Source organism: Agelaius phoeniceus, chromosome 3, assembly GCF_051311805.1.
Source record: "Agelaius phoeniceus isolate bAgePho1 chromosome 3, bAgePho1.hap1, whole genome shotgun sequence".
Classification (NCBI taxonomy): domain Eukaryota; kingdom Metazoa; phylum Chordata; class Aves; order Passeriformes; family Icteridae; genus Agelaius; species Agelaius phoeniceus.
In genome coordinates this window covers 26111613-26134846 of record NC_135267.1, presented here as the reverse complement: position 1 = coordinate 26134846, position 23234 = coordinate 26111613, and the positions used below count along the sequence as shown (strand labels likewise).

Below are 23234 nucleotides of genomic sequence, written 5' to 3'. Positions count from 1 at the left end.
TCAATTTTGAGGTAAGGTAATATGAATATGATGTTTTGCCTGATGGTATGAAATGAATGTCATGCTTGTTGAATCCAGTAAAAGCTCAATTAATAAATTTGATTATATTGCCTTCTGACAAGCATTTGAGCAGATCTGTGAGTCTTATCTGTATTAGCCATATTTCAATCACATTAAGTTAATGCTCTTGATTGTGATGAAGTGTCCTATACCCTTGCTGCTGCTAATTTGCAGAAAGAATGTAATAAATTGCCTTTCAGGCTTATGTGCCTTATGTGGTCTGTACTGCTGTGATGGGAAGGGAGATAAACTTTTACTGTTACAGATGAAGGTGGAAGGATCTAAACCTACAGTTTTGATAGTAACTATGTTTGTTAAAACCACTTGTAAGTGATGATGCCCTTTTCTTGTCTTTTCTAGGTGTCCATTGTACACATGGTTTCAATAGAACTGGGTTTTTGATCTGTGCCTTTTTGGTTGAGAAGATGGACTGGAGGTAACTTTGTATGTTAGTTCCTGGCGTTTTGTGGAATGTGGCCAAAGGGTTCTTCAGTGTGTTTCACTCATTGTCCTGTCAGCTGTGCTAATGTATTCACTATTTCTTGTTTTATAGCTGCCTAAGAATCTTGAGTAAACAGCCCATATTAACATTTTTTGTATCATCCCTTGGTAGCTTAGCCTGCTGCAGTAAAGAATTCCAGGTCTGGTAGGTCAAAAGTCAGCTGTACCTGCTGTGTGTGGGCCTTGAGCAGTGTATGTGTCATATTGTGTCTCTTTCCCATGACATGTCCCACGTTTTAAGTAAGAATGTAGAGTTCAGAGATTCCTGAAAGATTATTTCCTGTACATTTTCATCTTTTTCATGTAGGTGTGGGTGTAGGTTTTTGGGCTTTTTTGAGATCTGATGAGATTAACTAGAGAAACAGCAGAGTAGCATACATACTTCTGAAGGATTGGGGGCAAACAAAGTCCTTGTTTCCAGCTTGTTTTTTGACTAAAGTCTACAGCATGCTTCTATACAGACTCATCCATTTTTCCATCTTTTAAAAACGTTGGTTCCTTCATACAGAGTAATTCTCTTTTTTACATAACATTTTACATAACATTTTAAAAGAAACCCCAAACCCAAGCAATGTCTGTACCATCCTGTAGGACATAACTTTTGCATAGCTTTTGTTTTGTAGTATTTACAAAACACTATTTTCTTCTTGACAGAGTCCTGTGAAAGTCATATTTCTTGACAAGCCTGTTAAACATTCCGATATTTCTTATGTGTGGTCCTTTAAGTGAAGAAAATTCTGCTCCTGTTGCAGGATTTTCTTGTGACTGTACATACAGTTATTATGCTTAGCATACATGTGCAAGCTGTTTGCAAAGAACTAGGTCATTGCTGTCTGTTAGTAAACCTGGAATAAAGATGTTGGAGTAATGGAGATGGAAAACCTTTAGTAATGGGTGGTTGAATCTTTGCAGGATCCCAACTGTGTATAGGAAGTAGGCACAGACACGAATGGCTTTATAGTATGATTCTTGTTGTTTCTATGAATTAGAAAAATTGTATGCTTTTAATCAAACAATTTTCAAGTGGCATGCAATAATTAGACTTAGAATTGATCCTTTGTTCTGAAGAGGAAAGGCACTTGAATCTCTTTGGATCTCCTACTTTTATGCCGCCTATCTGTTTTCAAAGCATGGTGGGAAAAGCCTTAAAACTCAACAGCCATGTCTTATGTTTTTTGCTTTGGGTAGTTAACTGTGTCAAGTTTGTTAATCTCTGTCAGATTATTTTAATAGAACATCCAGATGTTCCCTGGTAGGAAAAAATGTCCACAGTGAAGGAAACAATTTTGGCAAGCTGCTGGTTAATGCTGACCATTGTATGGAGATAAATCTAATTTGCTGCATCATTCTTTAAAACAAGGCACTGTTTCTTGCTAATGAGGAAATAAGATCTTCCTCATGGAAAAATCCATCCATATTCATTCCTTAAGCGTACGAGGCAGGAGTTTGTGTACAGTGGGATATATTTTATAGTTAGTTTAGAGAAAGGCCTGAAAGCTCTTCAGCTTTCTGACTGGTAAGGTCAGAAACCTTACTTGATTCTCTTTTCAACAACTCATTTTTCCCAAAGATTACTGTGTTTCTAGAACCTGGAAAATAGGGTTTTTTTCAGCTAGGGTTCTGTATTTGAGATCTGTGCCACCTCTTTTGGCTTTCATTGCCATCTATTCCAGATCATTATAGAGTCCTTCTAATATTATCAGAAAAAAATTTGAGCATTTTTCAGACCCCATAACTTTTACTTTGTTTTGTGCTTTCAGTGGCATTCATTACAGAAGATGTGAAACAATTTAAGAAAGATAGCAAAGTAAAAAATGTGAGAAAGAAATTAGGAGTCTTAGAAAACAGAATGGGGAAGAAAGGTTCTTCTAAGTAACTCAGACTCTTAAACTGTCATTTTTGAAGTGATACTGTGTGATAGTGTCACTTTGGAGAATGTCATGTTTTCTCCTCTTACAAAGATCAGAGGAGTGAATCAACCTTACTGGTTCTTAGACACTTTCTGTCTATTCTGGAAAATTTACCTCTTAAAGTTCTCAGGCTCCATTCCATACTGTACACATCAGACAAAAAGAAAAAAGGATTTGGAATTAAACATCTGAAAAAAAAAAAAAAGTAACAGGGTGTAGTATGTGCTTTTGTTCCAGTTTTAAGACATGTGCTTCTCAAGAAGCCTAACAGTGACATCTCTCTATTTTTGTGGTTTCTCCTTTCCCCTATATAGTAAGATTTTATAATGTTGATTCTTGGAGCCTTACTGCTCTTCATAGCCTTGATAAATGGAAGACAGAATTACATCCAATGTTTTTAGTTAAATGTTTTCATAGGATCTATGAAAATGTCAACAATAAAACCCTTGTGTTGTGCTCACTCTTGAATGTTTTGGAGAGTTTTCTCCTTGGCTGGTAAAGGTGCATGACTGTTAGTTTTGGTTTCTAATTTTTTTGTGGTCCAGCTTCCAATTTATTTGAGCAAGATTAAGTATTAGGTTCATAGTAAAAGGCTATTGAACCACAGTCATTTTATGAGAAACTTCTGGAAAGAGAAGTAATTTAAAAGATTTGGGTGGTTTTTCTCAGTAGGATGGCAAAACCTCTAATGAGAAGAAAGACAATTCTTGGTGGAGAAAAATGTAACCATATTTGAATTTGAACATTTGCATTTTTCTCCATTAAGTTTGTTGATATGTTTCTTTGGTCTTCTTTTGTGTTTGTGCAGTCCTCAGGTATTTACCTGCATGTCACCCATTGCTTCTCTGTAGCAATAAAAAAAGTTTTATCTGTGATAAAACAGTGATCAGCAGACCACTAGGAGCTGCAATAAGGTCTCAAAGCAGCTGCAGTTACTTGAGAACATTTGCAGTGCCCACAAAGTTGTGCAGAATCTTGTGCAAGAGCAACTGCTACCTGGCTGATCTAAGCATGGACTTTCAAATATAAGGAATGTTTTTGCAATTACCACTTCAGAATTTGTATTGATTCTCAGTCCCAATAATTCTTATGTTTGGTAAAGCATGACATGACTAAGACATGTAAATTAAGCATCCAGAGTGATTTTCTTTTTTTTTTTTTTTTTCTGACAGTATTGAGGCTGCTGTGGCTACTTTTGCTCAGGCCAGACCTCCAGGTATTTATAAAGGTGACTATTTGAAGGAACTGTTTCGTCGTTATGGGGATGAAGATGATGCACCAGCACCACCAGAGCTTCCAGAGTGGTGCTTTGATGAAGATGAAGAGGAGGATGATGATAATGGTAAAACTGGAGGCCCAGAATCAGAACCTGGATCATCAAGCTCTTCCTTTGGCAAGAGGAGAAAAGAACGCCTAAAACTGGTAATTTTGATTTGGTATTTAATATTTGAATGGCTAAACATAATTTCATAACCTCATACCCATCAGTTACCTCATCATACATGCTATACATGTGTCACTGCTCTTGCAAATGGGGACTGGAAGCATTGTCTGTAACTGGAAGAGTTTGAAAATATATTGTAAGCTTTTTGTATTTCCTATGTGAACTGGGAACTTTAATATTCAACACCTCAAATATTCCAGTTGTAAAAATGACTTAAAAATTTTATAATACAACAAGTTTTTGAGATAGTAAAATGCTTTTTAATTATTCAGTCTGTCTTTGGAGATGAAATGTTATTAGAGTTGAATGGAAACAGCTCTTGTTTTTTGTAGTCATGTGGATGAAATTCAGAATTTTTAAAATTCAGTGCTCATTTTGGTAAATAGTTTTTCTTTGGAAAATTTTGTGGGATTGAAAATTGGATTAGAAAAAAGCAATATGAGGTTAAAAAACCCAAGGCAGCTTTGAGGTCATAATGTGTTCAAGGCTGTTTTAGCTTTGTAAGAAATACAGCTGATCACTTACTGTGATTTCTGACATACATCTGCATAATTCTGATGAAATGAGTTACTGTAGTTACCATGATATGGAACTAATACTCAAGTACACAGAATGTATTTGTATCATCTGAAGACTAATGACTCAGTTCTCTTCAAATTCCTGATTCCCTTTTTTATTTGCAAATAAATTAGGCTAGACTATTGCTGAGTGCAAGAATAGGTTTTTTTCTTCAAAATACTGAATTATTTTACTTGTGTGCTGAGGGGTGTTTGTTTGTGAAGACTTGGAAATCCTCATACTGAAATAGGCTGCAAAAAAGCATTTTGTTGTTACTGTAGCTGGTCAAGAAGGTTTGCAGGTGGAGTATGGAAAATGTTAACCTGATAGAAATACAAAATCCAGTCTAAAGAAGCAAGATGAACTTTGAAAACTTTCAAATTATCCCTCATCTGGAATAAAAAATTTCCTACACTGTAAAGACATAGTAAAAGTATATTTATGGGATATCACCACTTCCTCCATTAGCCTTGCAGTAAAGCATTGATATCTAAATATTTTGGGGGGGGCTGGAACCTTAGAGTTTTTTTGATGTGTCCTCTGATGCATTAGGAGCTCAGGTGTTATGATGAGTTACAATGACAGCCTCTTTTTGTCAAGTATAAAACTCAACTGGTCCATTTAACAGGAATGATATTGGCTTCCCAGACTTTTTCTTGTCTGCCACCATAGTTTTGTTGAAAGCTGGAAGCTAAATTATACGAATAAGCATATTAATAACTAAAAGTTAATTATGAGTTAGATAATTTGTGAAAGAAAGAGTCATCTAGTTAATATGCATATTCGTATAATTCAGTTTTGCAGCTCTGAAGGAACATTCTTTGACACGAAGAGGAGGAACGGGCAGAATTCTTTACCATGGTTCTTGGCTGGCAGATGGGACTGCTGCTTAACTCAGTAGAGATGGATATTTGTGGTTCCTTGTAAATATGCGGTCTACAGGGGGAGTGAGTATCAGGTAAATACCTCTTGCTCAGATATTCTGATTTTACTGTCTAAAGGGCTACATTTTCAGTATTGTGTTGGTTTCCTGCAGCAGATGTTTCCACCTTTATAATTCATCTCTTTCCTAAAAGCCCAGGGGTAGGCAGTGTAAAACTAGAGGCAGCTGTAGTGTAGCAATGGTCGAATTTTTCTCATTTTGACCCAAATCTTTGTGGAGACAGTGGAAAAGTTTAGTAGCAGAGGAGGAGACAGCTCCCAGGCATCTTGCTAGGGTAATGAATAGTCAGAAACAAGTGCTAGCTAGCCTGTGAAATGAAGTTAATATGCTGTCCATTTCAGAAACTCTGATGTGAGAAACTTTACTGCAGCATTTTTCATTAAAACTTCCATATTTTGATGTCAAAAAAATCTTGACAGCCTTTCTTTCCTACACTACTACAGAATCATTAGAACATAAAGCCATTACAGTTTCCTTTGTCATCACCTGAAGGAAGTTGACAGGTACCAGGAAATGAGCTTGTTGCAGTCTGAGGTGCCACACAGGAAATCCAAACAAGTTTTGACTTTGTCAGTGCATGCAGTATTGATTGTAGCATCAAAACAACATTATTAACTGACACTTAGAATTTCACTTCAGGAAAAAAAAATTTCATTTTGCAAATCTGACAAAAAGTTGTAATTCTGAGCCAGAACCTACAAACCTTTCATGGGTTAAATGGAACTTTTACTGTTTATTAAGGAATGTTGTCTCTTCTAGTCCCAAGTAAGTTGCATTTTATGGGGTGTGAGATGCAGTGCTTCTGAAATGAGTTGTGACATCTTAAACAATCTGGAAGAGATGGTGGCTGTTAATGATTTAATTCATGATTTTGAGTGCAGGTGTCTTGTGGTCATCTGTGAGACAGAAGGAAGCAATTAAACTGATTTGATGTAATGAGGATAATATTTATTAGTTAACTATCACAGTACAATTATTCTAAATATTAGTGACTTGGGGTTTTTCTGTCTAACCAACTCTCCTTTGCAAAGTTTAACCCTTGCACTTATTCTTCTGCCTGTGGGCATCTTGAAGGATATGGGAAAAATACTATTTTTTGATTTGGGAGCACCATTTTATGTGCTTGAGTATGGGTATCCTTTCCTTCTCCATGTTAAATGCTTATTAGCTCACTTTTTCCTTATAGTATATTTTTTTTTGTACTACTGCCCTTTCTTGTTATTCTTTGTATTCTGTCATGTTGACTCATGTTTTCCTGATGCTGTGGTGCCTGTAATTGAATGCAAGCCTCTAGTTGAGGCCATCCTAGTAAGGCTTAATAGGGAAAAATTAATTTCACATGTCTTAAGGCTAATATTTCTGTTTATATATCTCAACATAATTGCCTTTCACAAGGCAGAACAATACTAATTCAGCTTTTGGTCTCTTGCTGCTTCCATGTATTTTTCTCTAATTATCTACCAGTGTGTGTTTGTGTAATTTCTTATCCATTATTAAGGGTAGAACTTTGTTTATGCTGAATTGCACAGTGTTATTTCCAGCCCATTTTTAAAATGGAGGATAACACTGAATCTTAAACTACCATCCCAGTCTATATCCTTGTTAATAAAGTCAGAGATGTCACAAAAGTAAGAATGCTAATAGGAAGTTTAGTGGAAATAAATTGATGATCTTATGCCTAAACCAGACCCTGCAGATTCTTCCATTTTGTTAGAGGAACACTAACTCTTCTGCACCTGGTTTTGAAACACGTTACACTTCTGGTTTATGGAAGTTACATCTACCCCATGTTTTCTGAGTTCCTCGATGAGGACAAGATAAGCAAACAAAAAACAAACCAAGGCAAATGCATGCAATGCCAATTCTGTGAAGCCTGTTTCATTATGAAAAGAACACCTTTGCCACTGAGTGACACTCAGTATGATTTTGTTTCCTTTTTTGCTTGTACATGCCAAGAGGCAGTTACTGTGATTTGGTCCTGTGTTTCTAGGTATTAAATCTAAGCTGGTAAGTGTAACTCTCTGTCTCTCACTTCCTTCATTTTAGAAGATATCTCTTCCTGACATGTTTTGGAATGTTTCTTGCCTTCTGGGAGGCAGTCAGTCTCTGGGCATTTTGGCACGCAGTCAAGTCTGATTAGCTGAAGACAGCTCTCACCGAGGCCTGGTGATAGCCACTAGGGTCAGGAAGGTGTGTGTTTGGGGCTGTTCCCACTCCCCCACTCCTCCAGATGGTGTTTAGGATATGAACCAACACAGGATGATCCACATTGCCACTTCTTCAGCTGAAGTGATGGGTGGAGAAATTCATGGCAAGTGGGGCAAGGTTGATTAGTACAGGTGGTGTGAAGGTTGTGCACAGTGTAGATACCAGTGCATGTAGTTTCCCTGGATCCTTTAGGGCTTATAAACTCTTGGTTTAGTATCAGTACTGAGGAGTCAATTTGCTCCTGGTGATCTGAGTTCTCTGGAGTCTCTGCACCGTGGTCTCCAGTGTCCTGTTTCCAAAGGCATTGGTAGCTGAACAGTAGGGTAAAAACTGCATGGATCTGGCTCAGTTTTAGCACCTTATCCAAGGAATGTCCTCATGAAACCTGAAGTGCTAAGTTAGCCAAGCACGAATACCCAAGTGAGTCACATTGTTTTCATAGTGCTGTGCCTTAGTGATTATACTTGCAGCAGATACTCTGCAAGAAACACTTTCAAGTACAAATTTTTTACTTTTTCTTTTCTGGAAAATCTTTCCCGTTCCGTGCCTGTTAATTCAATCTTAGCAGTTGTACTGGCATTCCACTCTGCCATTATTCACAGAAGCAAGGCAGAACCATCTTCCTTTGTTTCCTGGTGCTCTTCACCACTTACCAAAATGCAGACAATGTGCTGGCCAGGCACGAGTAGCTGTCTGCCTCTCTTGCCCACTCCCCTGCATGCTGGTGCCCATGTAAATTGTATGGGCTGAGTGACACACACAAAGTCTGTGGAGCTCAAGGTAGTTAAGGTTTTCAACCAGTATATTTCTTTAGGATGTTCTGTTCTCAGAATGTGATTTGGTGATATGACTGAGCCAATCTTAACTAACTGCAGGCTGTACTGAAAACTGTGGTCCTGCTTTTTCCTGCTTTCCCTTTTGCTTCCGTTGTGCTGTCACTAGTACTGAGTTATCCTATGGTGAGCTAGTTTAGGATACTGTTCTGGCAGAAAATTATTACCAATTTATGATGTTATTTTTGCCAAATTAGTTCCTAGACTTGCTCAAGTGTATAACAGACGAGTGCCACAGCATGTGGAAATGCAGAGGAGAAAAATACTACTCCTTTCTGGATTTGTTAAAGCTAGCTTTAAGTGTTTTGGAGAACAGATATGAGATACTTGTATCTTCACATGCAGGGTTCAACAGGTGAATAGTCATGGTTTGATCTTCTCTGTGTGCATTGAAAATTTATTTGAGATTCTGTTGAATTAAGTCTGGTTGGTTTGAGATCTCCATAGAAATCGTTAATTTTGTAGTTTTGTAGACCTGGTGGCTTTCATGTGTTTTGTTATGCATGATTTGTTTTTATTCCTCTTGGCATCAAACTTTTTGTAGAATGTACAAGTTATTTTAGAGTTTTATTTCCAGATTGGTTTTTTTGATGTCTACATAGGCTTTTCTGGGGCTTTCAGGATAGCAGCTCCACTCTAATAACCTGGTTTAGATTGAGAAAAAATTATAAAAACATATTTACACAAATATTTTGTTACAAATCTGCTGTTTATATTTTCTCTTTTGTTAAGTTTGTCCTAGATCAGCATTCTTGAGAGTATTAGCTAAGTAGTGTAAGCATCTAAATACTAGCTATCCCTTCCTTTTGCCTTATCCTTATTGCCTTTTTTAAGTTAGATTTTTTCCTCATAAATAACTCATTTAGTTCCTGGGTTTATAATATGGCTCACCTGTGAGTTTCCTGGCAAAGTTGAGCTAATGTATCTTGACATTTGGGGGTAAATCCTTAAGGAATGTTTGAGCTAGTATTGCTCTAGAGGGTTGTGAAAACAGTCTTTATCTTGTATTGACATATTATGTTTTGATTTTATGAGGGCTTTAATACTGAATTATTTTTTTTTAGGGTGCAATTTTCTTGGAAGGAATAACAGTTAAATGTGTGACCCAGGTGACAACGCAACCAAAATTAGGAGGAATACAGCAAAAATGTCAGCAGTTCTGCGGATGGGAAGGGTATGAGAATATTTAGAACTTACTTATTTATACTATCTAGAAATAGGTGTTGTATTTTGCAGAATGGAACTGGTCATTGTGAAAATGAGGAAAAAGGTGACCATGGATTGTTTATTAAAAAAAAGCCTCAAACACACTTGGCAGTGAAAGTCTTGCACTGTACTATGAAATGGAATGATCAATTTTTGATGTTAAGAAACAAGATTCTAGAATTACTCTTCCATTGAGATAACAAAATGTTGTTTTTCGAGTTCCAGATGTAGCCTACTCCAGCTCTACAAATGCTTAGTTCTTTCTCAAGCAGAAGATTTATTTATACCATTGCTATTACACTTAAATATAGAGGTATAATACTCATTTTTATAGGCAACTTGGATTTGTGACCAATGCTAATGAAAATGTTGGTTTTAGTGTCTATGATTCTGGACTTTTCCATTCCAAAGTTGGTGATCCACACTGCTTCCTAACTTGTTGATGCTTATCATGCCTGTAATTTTTAATTTAAATATCTCTTTCTGCATAGCTAAAACTTTGAAGTTCCACATAATTTAGTGGTTTGTCATAAGCAAATAACTTTGTTCCTATGAGATAGGCTTTTGACTTCTATTGCAAAATACTTTATTGGAGAAGATGTTCTAACTCAGAGTTAACCTTGCAGCAAGTCTGGTACCAGGTGTGACTTGAGTCTAATGTGAAAAATGTATTTACTTGTGTGACTATTTATTGCAGAACCATTAATAAACATGGTTCTTTTTATTAGGACTGGATTCCCTGGAGCACAGCCTGTTTCCATGGACAAGCAAAATATTAAATTTTTGGAGCAGAAGCCATACAAAGTTAGCTGGAAAGCAGACGGCACCCGGTAAGTTCATTTTAAATGAAAAAGCAAAACACAGTAAATTCGGTAGACAGTTTGTATTTTCTCAGGAAAGTGAATTTGCTTGTACAAAGGACAAACCACAGCATCAAAACTGGCTCCAGAGATTAGTTTTTATTCTGTCTTGGTACCCAACATTTGCTGAAGTTTGTGGCCAAGTTTCTTTCTAGCAGCTGTTTTACACACTGACTATTAAAGGCAGGTACCATTATTCTCCATAACCCTTGCCTGTCTGTCAGCCATGACTTGCCACCAAGGTCTTAGAATAATCTTACATGGCAGTGAGTGTTTGCTAAGGTGAGGACTTTATTTATAAACAAAATTAAAACTTCTAATTGATCCTTCAGAAGCTGGGTAGTATCAGAAAATTTGTAGGGGTATTTTTTAAAATTCATCCTGTGATCAAACATGTTCAAACATGTAGTTCATGTCAGCTAAAGACTCAGTAATTTTATCTTCCCTCACTAGTTCTCTTACATTCATTGCAGGAGTGCCTTTTGTTTAATAACAAACTACAACCTAATTGGACTTATTGGACATATTCTAAAGTTTTTCCTGAGTTCTTTATTTTGCTAGGTTTGTTATCTTTAATAATAGAACATCCTAGATAATGAAAATCCTGGAGAATATGGGGAATTTCATGTCTTATGAGAATTGCCAAGTGGCTCCACATGGAGTCAGTCAGGATTCATCACAATCACAATTCAGCCAGAACTAAGCTGTGTTGTACAAAAAAGCCCCAGACCCTTCAAGTGTCTCTCCTCTGTGGAGTTCACGCTTCAAGGGTTTATTAGCTTGGGCTGAGCATGGTGTGAAAAGTCAAAGTAAGCTTGCAGTCAGTATGGAGACCTAGCATTAAGAAATGTGTGGGAATAATTGGTTTACTAACACTGGCTGTATGCACAAGCACTTGGATATTGCAGTGCAGGTGTTCTCAGGGTGGGAAGATACAGCAGTGGGGTATTGGGAGGTCAAGGCATATTCTCAGGGCAGTACAGGGCATAGGGCATTCCAAAGCTGCTGACCCTGAACAAATGAAGTCAGCCAGCTCTTAAACTGACCTGAAGAGTCTTTGTCATATCCTATGTTATTAATTTGGAAAACTGATGTCTTAATCTAATATTCTCATTTTCTTACTCAAATGTGTGGATGGGATGCCCACGTTCTGAGTACTAAAGCAATTATACAGAATATAGTAGTGTATCTGGAAGACTGCATTTTGTGAAAGAAATTGAAGTGTACATGTAATTTCTTGTTGAAATTTTCAGTATTTTGAACATTCTATCCTCTGTTTTTAGTTTTAGAATGGTGAGAAAACAAAATGGAGGAAAAACAAAACTGAAGGAACTAAATAGCTCTTTTAATTTTTTTCAGAACATAATAACTGGTAATAGATTATGAACATACACAGACTGATAGGTATATTCAGAGAAGAAAATGGATTTACAGAGATCCAGTGTTAATGAAATTCACCTTAAGTAATATGAAAGAGAGATTAAAGATGAAAACCTGAGCTGTTATTTGAACATTAGGCACTTTGCATGATATGTATCCTAACTAACAATGAAAAATTATGATCATTTTTACATTGGACATTCTTCTAATTATTTAGTTGTTCTCCAGTGATGCAGACTCCATACACAATTAAACAGATTTTCATTAGTTATTCTGAATGCTTGTGTTGACAGGCGTGACCTTCTTGAATTTAATATTAAGACATCAGTTAGTGGAGACCCATTTATGGATCCCCTACTTCCATTATCTGGAGATGGAACCCCTGTCATCAAATATCTCTGAAGCTATTCTGTTAAGAGTGGTTTAGATGCAGCAGTCTAGACCTTGCCTATGAAAATATTATTAGGCTTGCATGCTTTTTTCCTTTTGCTGCTTTGTTCTCTCTCTTTGCTTAAAAAGCACTGCTTTTTTGTTGACCTTGTTGGACTTAAAGAAAAGCAGATGCATAACTAATAACTTTCTGTTATACTTTCTCACTGAAATAAAACAGTTTTATTTTAGCTACAACATTAGCCAAACTTCTTAAATGTCACTATTTGTTAACTACCTGTATTTGATTTCTTCAGCAGCAGTCTTTCCTAGAGGTTTCATGATTGAAGCATTTTTGGTACATTATTGTAACTGATATCCAGTGTCAGTAACTTCACTAATTACTTTTACTTTTATTCAAAAACATTTGCTAATTCCAGTTGGTGCTGAACTGCTTGTCCTCTATTTAAGAGCTGTTGGTTTTGGTGTTTTGTCGTTGGTGGTTTTTTTTTTGCCCCTTTCCCCATTGTTTGGGGCTTTTTTCCAGTGGTAGAACTCTGCATGCTTTTTTGGTTTCTTAGTATTGTTGTATTTTTCTATCCATAATTTTAGAAAAAGAGAAAGTATTTCCCTAAATAAAAGGGCATTATTTCTCAAATAATGTTGTCTAACAATGTGAAATTGATTAGTTAAATTATTTGATAGTGATTCTATAAAATATCTCATGGGATTTATTGGAGTAGTATCTTACATATTTTTGTAAGTGTGTGAGTTTGGTTTGGGTAAAACTCATCCTCCTTCGTTTTCTTGGAGTTCTGAGTTCAAAATATTTGGACTTATCCTTGCTTAGCCTAGTCTGTTGTGGTTTGAAGAGTTTGAGCCTTCACTGTGGTCTTGCTTTTTCTGTGCCTGGTTTCCAGGGCCCTTGCTGCATAAGTATTAGCAGGGCCCTGGAGTATGTTTGTCCCAAAGGGAAAAACACAGTATGAACAAATACTTCTCCCCTCATGTTTGTAAATGCCAGTGTATAAAGATGTGTGTATTTGTATCTTAGGTTTAGAGAAATGAACTTTAAATTAAAAGATCTGTGAAGCTCATTTAGCATTGGCACTCTTTGGTGAAATATTTCCTTTGAACCAGCTACTTGGTTGTATGTAAATGCTGTATGCAAACTCATGCTGTTTTGAAGAAAACCACCTCTAAAATTATATTGCTTTAAATTATTATTATTTAAATAAAAGTCACTGAGTTCTGCAGCTACTCTGACTGGTTTGGTGTAAATTCTCAGTATTTATTGGAACAGTAGTCAAACTATTGGTGTCTTATAAATAATTTTAATGCTAGTCTATTCAAAAGCCAAAGGGCAAATTCCCCTCTAGTAAAATCATGCCTTTTGGCTTTGTTGGGATGAAATATATGTTGTATGTTAACAGTAGCTACAAAGTAGATACATCTTTACAAATGTATCCAATTTTGCAGCGCCCTGTTCTAAAATACTAGTTACTGTCTGGATAAGGTAATTGTGGCAGGATGTTCAAGGCATTGCTGGATGACTCTGCATTATCAGCTTTGTCCTGTAAAATGATTAGCCAGGTGGGTAATGGCTTGTTGTATCCCTTCATATGGATCTCATTAATACTGTTTGTAGCAGATGCTTGTTCTAATGAGTGGAGCTGACTGTTCAGGCAGGGTAAAGTAATGAGACACCAGTCCTGAAGGAAAGACTGCCACCACTAAGAATAATAAAAAGCTTAAAAATGGCTGTGGAATAATTCAAATCAGTACAATCAAACAGAACTGGGTTTTACGGTGGCAAAATGTGACCTGCACTAAATGGAACGTATTAAGGGGAGTAAGTTATTTTCCTACATTTCTGTGAGTAGCTTTTTTATTTTTCACATCTGTACACATGCAGTTTTAGTGAAAAATAATAAATGTGATCATAATACTATGGCTGTTCAATTATGTTAAGGCAGCTATTTTAAAAAATGCAGAACAGGTAGTTCTTGCCAAAGGCTATTAAATTTGAAAAATCTTCATGCAAATTTGATGGCTTGAAGATATCTAAATATGAATAAGTAGATGCAGAATAAAACAGCTCTTTGAGAATTGCTGCTAGTTGTTTAACGAGTTTGTAACAAAATAGGTACATCTCTGAAGTTGTTTTTTCTTTCATGATTAGCAAATTACATTTTCATTAAAAGAAAGGCCTGTTGCCTAAGTAATTAACTTTTTATTGTTATCCTAATACGAAATAAAAATAGTAAATGTACACTTAATTGTATGATAATACTGATGGGCATTTTTTGATTGTTTATTAATCAGTTTGATTTATCTTAATGTATCAATCAATAAATCAATATATATATAGAGAACATAATTGTTTTGATTTAGTTGCTATGTTATCAAACTTGTGATAGCTTCCTTTTTTTTTTAATTCAGCTTTTTGTAGAAATTGAAAAAAATTTCTTTCTTTTCTTTTTTTGGCAGTTGCAGCCTTTTTAGAAACACATTTGTGACCCTTGAAGGGAATCTACTCAGTATATTTTAAGATGAATTTTCTATAAATGTCATGAAAACAAGGTTGAAGTTTCTCTCTGATTTCCATGGCTCAATAATTTTTCTTTCCCTGCTCTTTGATCCTTTACATGATGAGATGAAGCTTATATACATAACTCTGAAATTGCAAATTCCTAATATGAGAAATTATCCAAAAGTAATTTGGTCCAGAGTAAATAGTGAAAAAATAATCACTGCTAAGGAGCAACTCTTAAAAAAAAAAGGAGAAAATTGAGAAAAATGTTTGTTTTAGAAATTAGCAGGTAAAAGGTACTAGCCAAAATTAAGTGGCAAGGAAGCAAAATGGTTGCCTGTCTGTAAAGGCTTAAAGAAAAGATACTTGAATGGGTTCACGGAAAAACTACTATCCCTCAGAGAGAGGGGAGAAAAAGTTGAGATAATAATGAGAATGAAGGAGGACAGAGAAGATTGGAGAGTAGTACTAATCCAATTAAATCCCAAATCTGTACACTTGAGAACTCATTATTAAGAACAAGAGACCAGATTGTCATGAAAGCAGATGTGGAGTGTCCTGGGTTTGCAGTGGAAAGCTTGGCTCCTGGGAGCAAAGATATTAACGTGGAGCTGAAATTCAAGGAGGCTATTGGAAATGAGAAAGAAGCCATAGATGAATTTTCAGATTGTACAAATTACGTGACCAGATTCTTATGGATGTGGAATTTTCTTCCTAATAGTGGAAAGTTCCTGAAATAGAGGTTTGCAAAATTGACAGTGCATTCTTTCCTAATTTAGAGGAGTGGGGCAAAAATGTAGGGTGTTGAGATTTTCAGCCATCTTCAGAAATGGTGTTAGCAGGGAAGTTAAGGGCTGTTGATCACAACAAAGCATTTATGAGTAAAATAATGTTTCTCAAGGTATGAATACTCTTTCCCTGGGCACCTTGCCTTCTGACCCAGATAGCTACTGAGAAGGTGAACTATTACAAATTGTGTTTTGAGTGTCTTGTCATTGAGTTGTGTTTAGAGTTAATATATGTTTGTGGCCTTGGAGTAAGGAAGGAATCTTGGCCTCTTAATCATAGGATAGGGTGAAGAACCCACACAAGAATCATCTGGCTGCTTTTAAACCATACCTTCCTTTTCCTTCTTCCTCTCCCCACTTATCTTAAGAAATAGGCTTAAATATTAGTCAGTTTTGCACCATTGTCTGGTGTTCCTTTCTCTGTGGCTGTGACATGTTTCAGTGGTGGGAAATTTTAAAGGATGGAAATATTCCATGGTTGGGCATGTGCTGAATAGACTTTTCAGGACCAAATGGATTTTTTATAGGAGTGACAGGTTTTGTGTACAACTGGGCTTAACCCAAGTTATTTGATTCCAAGTTAAATGAGCTTGATTCAATTGTGCTTATATAACTATCAGCAATGGGCAAAACCTCAACTGGTAATTACACATCACTTGTGTGTATAGGACAGCCATTCTTCAGACATTTGTATTATTTTCATTGAAGGGCTCAAAGAAGTCGTTGTAAGGGTTTTTCTATTATTATTTGTATGAAATTGTCAAAATGGGGTGACACTTAAAGAAGAGATTTGGAACCTTACTTTAAAAAACCTTAATTTAAAGATTGAAGTGACTGTTCTTAGTCCAGTCTTCCAATCTCCACACTGTGTTTTTATAAGTTTTGAAGGTCATGGGGGGAGAAAAATGCAGTTTTTGTTTACTTGCCATTGTCCTTTGTGGTCCTTCTTCATAATTATTTTAACAATTCTTTAGGGGAAAACAAGCTCACTCATTTTAAACTAGTTCTGTATATCTGCCTCTGTAGATGGAAGAATTTTGGTTGAGAATGAGGCTGCAATCCATGTGGAATTTATTTCACTGACTTTACTTGGAATAATATATCTAAGTGGAGATAATATGTATTTTGTCTGGAAACTAAAGTTGTGAAAATTATTGAAATGGTTGCAGTAAAGCTTTTACTCCCTTCCAGTCAAGATTAAAAGCTCTGAATAAATAGCTGTTATAAACTACAGTACTAGTAGTTAGTAACCTGCAGTTTAACTTTGAAGTGTGTAATGATAACATAATGTAAGAAGCTTCTGCAAAAGTATATAAAGATCACATAAATGGTTCAGGATTAAAATGTATAAAATGCCTTTCTAATGATGGCTGAAAGGAGCAATTCATAGATGTTAAGCACTCTACAGCATTCCTCTTAATTTTCTGAAAAAGCAAATGCCTAATTCATGGTTTTATTTTCTGCATTTAGGTAGGAGAGGAAGAGAAGATGGGATGGGGAGGCAGGAATGGTGTGTTTTGTCATTACAGAGTTGGAGATTCAGGAGCTGTGAGTTGTTGCTCACTCTGCATCTTAATAATTGTCCTGTACAGTTGGATTGGCCAATAAATTTAGGATTATAAGACTAATATTTGCCTGTTTTCCACAGCATGAGAACCCATAAATATTGTATGGTTGCTTGAGTTTTCATTTGAGAATGTAAAAATAAAACTTTTGTAAATTGAGTTTGGATTAAAGGCACTTCTGGTTTGTTTAGCATGCCCCCAGTCTCTAGGTAAAGCTATTTAGTTCAGGGCAAGGAAGGTCTAGTACAAGGTGGCCTCATTATCTCCTCCTTTTGCCATGTTGTCCTTTTCCCCTGTTTTCCCTACTGTACAGGCAATGAGGGCATGCTTAGGCTTTTGCTAGCAGACTTTGACAGCAGAAAAGGAGCTGTCAGGATTTCATAGCTGGACTTGTGGCTATTTTCAGATATCTCATTAATTTTGTTTAAATATTAATTTTGAACCAGGAGAGATCTCTTTTGATTGGGAGACTGTAAGTCAAACAAGGCAGCATAGAATGTCATAAACTGTTGGACTAATATGGAACAATTGGATATAAAAAAATGTCTGGTTTTGTGTTTGGTTTTTTTTTGGGGGGGGGGGGTTGGGCTGGTGATGGTGTATTTATGTATTTATTACTAAGGCACATCCGTATCACTTTGTTGCTTTTTCATCTCCTGAATATTCCTTTTACAGTCATTGAGTCAATGTAGAGGAATGAATAAATAGGTGTGACAGAACCCATTATCCCTCATGTGGATCTAAATTTACTTGAATGGCCAAAGAAAGCATTCTTACTCTAGGATGTGGTTTCTCATTTATATATGCTCACAACCCTGTCATGACTCTGAAAGAAGGGGTTTGTGTCCCTTCCTTGGGTGTTTAAGGAGCAGTTCTGATGAGATACTATACAGGAGGTCTATTCTGTGGAGAAGCAGGCCTATACTTCATAGTTCTGAAGCCTCTTGAGACACAAAGTTTTATTGGCACAATTCTGGGCTCTTTGAACAATGCTACCTAACTGATTATTCATATGTAACTAGTTAAGTATTTGGACAGATTGTCTTATAAGCAAGCTCTTTTGTTTATTTATAAATAGTTAATGCATTGAAATGCATTAACTTATTAACTTATTATGTAGCTTGTGCTATGAATGCTAATCTTGGAGTATTCAACTGTAGTCCTGAAATGTTCTCATGAGATCCAGATAAAGGGTGTGCCTGCATGTATATCTGCTTTTCAAGCAACCAGTATCAGTGATTATGGCTTATTTATTTATTTTCCTTTCTCCCAGACCACTTTTAGTGGAACAGTACATTCTGTAGCTGCTGGTTCTCCTAGGGGGGACTGCAGACACATCCATGAAGCGTAACGGCTTATGTTCAGTCAGGGAAGAATGACATTCAGTTTGTGAACTTGAACTATCCAGATATCTAGGGCATCCCCTTTCTCTTGGAGCTGATCTGTTCTGTGAGCACAAATAGCAGCTGTGTTCCTGCTGTGGCTTGTGCCAGTGATGCAGGTGGAATTGACCCAGAACACGCTCTGACATAAATCAGTTCCAGGTTAAGGGGATCTCCTTTTTCAAAGCTGTGTTACTCATTTCGTGACTGCTCTGTAACTGCCCTCCATGAGAGACATTATGGTTCACTTGCTTGGGAAAGAAGCAATGTAACTACTTGTCATCTAATGCTAAATTCATTTGTTATTCTTTCTTATATTTTTTAGCCTGTTGCTTCAGGCATGAATTTTGCCTTAAACCTCCAAGATATTTTCAGACAAAGGTTTGTGGAGAGGTATGGAGCCAAAGAAGATCAAGCAAACTTGAAAATCTATCTGCAATAAATAATGAAAATAATAATAATAAATAAATAAATAATAATAATAATAATAATAATAATAATAATAATAATAATAATAATAATAACAACAACAGCAAAAATGATGAAACAATTCAAGAGTTCTGTCAAGCTGGAGATATAGTTTGTTCCATTAATCTTGCAGCTTTAAAAAAAAAAGTGATCAGAACATTATATCATGCAGTTGTTTTTCAACAGTGTTCCTGTCAGTAATTGAGAAATGCACTTAGTATCATCAAAATTTGGGGGAAACAAAGATAATCTAATATTTAAAATTAATCTGTTAGTATAAAGGTTGTTACTGGGTAATATCTTTTCTAGCTTCTTAATAATTCTTTTGTTTTACATCAGACAAATCACGTCACAATGCTCTATAGGAGCTCCTCAATATGTAGTAGTTGTAGTTTAATTTACCTTTTGTTGTAAGTCAAATAATGATTACAAGGCAACTTTAAATTTAACCCATGAAGTTTAATATCCTTCTAAAAATAAAGGAAAAAAACCCCCACTGCACTCTAACTTAATTAAAACCCTGGAAGACAGACAAGAAAAACACTGTAACTGGATAGGCTTTTTAAACCTAGCTAAATTCTTTATTTTACCAGCAGTTTCACAGTCTAATAATACTTTAGATAGAAAATGTAGTTTTACACTGGTTTTGAATTTGCCATCTGTTAAATTAATTAAAATATCTTTATCTTTGATTTATAAAACAAGAAAAGCTAAAGTTTGAGCTCAGTTTCAACTGCAATACTTTATTAGGGGAAATTACAGTACTTTCCACAATTCCTATACATTTTTCCATGATCCTTGTATTGCTGTTGTCTCCTTTATTAAAAACTTCCCCAGGTGAGAGGATACCATGAAGTTGTATAATCATGCAGCATTATTTCTATATTTTTCACTACCCTGTTTGTTATTTGATCTAATTATTTGTTTGCTGTTTTGTTTTGTTTTGTATGTTTGCATGTTTGGCAGCAGCTGCTGTTCTGTGCTCTCACTGAACCCTAAAAAGTAGCTGCTATATGAGCATTTTCTGCTGACAGTTAATTTAGAACCTTGTAAACTGGGGAAGTGTGGTCACATCTCTCCTCCTGGCTGTGGTACCCTTTGGATATCAAAACTTGTAAAAGTTTTTTTGGTCCAAAAAAGTGTTTGTTGCTGTAGTTTTGGGCATATTGAATATTTCTGTAGTAAATATCATCTGCAGATCCACTCACTTTTGGTGATGTTCAGGGCTGTAACAGTCACAAAGTAACTGCTCTGGACCTTGAATTGTCAAGGGAAACAAATGAAAAGGGAAACTTAGATTCAGAGTTTAAAGGAGAGCGGTGGCAGGCAAGAATAAGGTTTTGATGCTGAGTGTGGTAACTATGGAGGAGACTGATGAATAGTAAAAATTATGGAGACTGAAAGCTGTGTAAGCTGTGTGGTATCTCAGTTTAGAGTGGTGACTTGACAAGGTTACTTCATTATCTGGAATACCACCTCAGCAAATCCTGTGAAAATGAAATTCTTTGTTCTCAAATAAGCAGGGTGATTGGTGAAGATCAATTCATCAGTGCCTGGAGGTATTTAGAAGACCTATAGATGTGACACTTTGGGACATAGTTTAGTGGTGGACTTGGTAGTGTTAGGCTTACATTTGGACTTAAGTGTCCTAAAAGTCTTTTCCACCTGAAATGATGGTTTGAATATCAAAATCAAGCATAGCCCTTCCATTGTGATATATGAGGTGATCAATAAGACAAGAAAGTTTTTTTTTTTTTCTGTATTAGCATTGAGTCAGGGCAGTGGTATCTTGGACTAATGATTCAGAACATGAGGCTGGTTGTTGGAAACTTTCTGACTTCTCACAAAATTAGATGTTGGTGTAGCAGATGAACTAGGACAACTTTCTTGATTATAGCATAAATAGAGGAAAGCATTCATTTTGTTTAGTAAAGATGCAAGATAAAATATGAGGAATAACATTTTATTTTCCTAATAACCGAAGGATAAAAAAATTGTTACAGAGTTCAGATTTTTAAAAAAAATCCCTACAGGATTGTTAAAGAAAGGTTCAGCAGTGACACAGAAGTTGACCTGCTGCACTTGCCTGATCAGAGTTGTCATGATGAGCCCACTTGAACATCTAATGCAAGCTGAGTATCTTGACCTCCATAATAAGAGTTTAACCAAGACAGTTTTGAAGCACAGGGAACTGGTCATTTCACCCCATGGAGACACCTTACAATTGTGGAAGTTAACCAGAAGCTGAATTCTACTCTCTTATTAGGGTGGAGAATTGGTGGAGCATTTCAACAGGTGACAAATTCAGGTGCTTCTGAGTGTAGTAAGAGATATACAAGATACATTTATGTACTAAACAAGTGCCTAGTAACAGTATTTTAATGCTGAGGGAAAAAAAGGTCTTGATTTTAGAAGCTAAATTTGGATCAATCATGCTAAGACTTTACATTTAAATCATTATTATTGTAATGAGAAGTAAAAATAGATAAAAAACTGCAGGTTTTCTCTTTATTTAATGACAGATTTGATTTCCCTAAGGGCAGTAGTTAATAGAATTACTCAGAATTACTGTGACTGAGGAACACAGTCTGCAGTATAGATGAGGAATGGGATTTTCTCTGAGTTCATCCATTTTGGTAGGAGTTCATATAAGGGAAAAATTGTGGTTTTGACCTAGAAAGACTGGTATATCTCATACTTCTGGACTTTGACAAAATTGCTCTTTATTAGAGAAAATGAGGCTAAGAAGATTGCTAGAATTCTAAGATAGGTAAAGAATAGATTGAAATAAAATGGCAGTGGATGGTTTTGAAGGAAAATGCATAAAAACCACAAGTCGAGATCCTGAGTATTAATTTTGTTGTATCATTTAGTATTTTGAAACACAATCCAAGTATGTTCTGATAAACAAATGAGGGAGATCAGCCACTGAATTCACTGAGGAGCAGAATAATAAAACTGGAAGGATATTTAGTAGTAGAAAATGCAAGGTCATGAATAAGAAATATTGGAGCTGGAGGCTGTTAATTGGAAATGACTGTCAGTCACAATCTAAGGGATTTTTTGGTTTCAAATACTGTGGAAACTGTTGATGGCATACTTAAATACTAGAAATAAGTGAGAGAAATACAAAGTGTTGGTATACTCAGAGCAGACTGACTTCCAAAGGTCTGTCTGTGTGTTTTTTAAAAAATTATTTGGAATTTGGACTGTTGAATACATAATTCTACATCAGCTTCTGCATGTAGAAAGCAGTGTCTCTTGCTGGCTGGTGTGCTGTGTATTCATGCAAATGACATGTGTGCATGTTTGGAGAAGGTGGTTTGTGATAGAACTGTCAGTGTGCTGATTAGACAGACATTGTTTCCTTTTGTTTACACATTGAAAATAATACTGTAAGTCTTCTTGTAAGTTCCTGTGTTAGTGTCCCTGTACCCAGGCTTTGTCATCCTTGAGGAGACATCTTTTAAAGCAGTACCCATTGCTAGCAGCAGTTCATAGAAGAAAGCAAGCTGAGCCTTCCTCATTTATTGGGATTTAGGGTCTTTTGCTCCATGTGCCACAGGCCAGCTTCAAACTCTTCTAATTTAAACTTGCTCTGAATCCAGCACAGTCTGGATTCGGGTCTGGACATGCAACTGCAGCAGCTTAGTGATACAGATAGATGATCTCCTACTGTCAGTGGATAAAGAGCAGTCATTCATTTTCATTCTCTTGGCCTTTTCCTCAGTGTTTGATGCATCTGGCCAGAAGTTGATGCTTTCTTGCCAGGAGGGAGTGGCAGGGTCCAATGTAAAGCACTCGTGTGACTTGGCTTCATCTTAGGTGATCCATCTAGAGTGGTGACACGCTCGTGGTTTTGAAATACTGCCAATCATAAAAGGAAATTAAGGAATTGAAAATCATATCTGTAGCAGGATTTCATTGTTACCTCTGCGTCAGTGAGCATATTAGAGATGCTAATTGCTATTCAGATTTGGGTAATGCTTATTTGTGTGGGAGGGCAGCACTTGCACAAGGCTGAATTCCAGGCTGTATAATGAACTCCCTTCGGAATGGAGAGCTGCCGTGCATTTCGTGCTTAGAGTTGATGATGGAATTTCTTCTATTTTGCATTCTTTAATGTGATAATACAGACACAGGCATATTTAAAAAGGAAAATGAAAAAAAAAAACCAGCAATGGCAGCACTGTGTCAAAATGAATAATCTTCTTTGATACAGCCTG

General features: G+C 36.1%; 1 protein-coding gene across 1 annotated transcript in view; it reads left to right on the top strand.

The window, feature by feature from the left end:
- RNGTT (RNA guanylyltransferase and 5'-phosphatase) overlaps positions 1–23234 on the top strand; it is a 171945-nt gene that overhangs the window by 16142 nt on the left and 132569 nt on the right. The window contains exons 5-8 of the mRNA XM_054630086.2: positions 421–496; positions 3644–3893; positions 9522–9631; positions 10392–10493. Of these exons, the coding sequence (XP_054486061.1) occupies positions 421–496; positions 3644–3893; positions 9522–9631; positions 10392–10493 (538 nt within the window). The remainder of the gene's footprint in view (positions 1–420; positions 497–3643; positions 3894–9521; positions 9632–10391; positions 10494–23234) is intronic.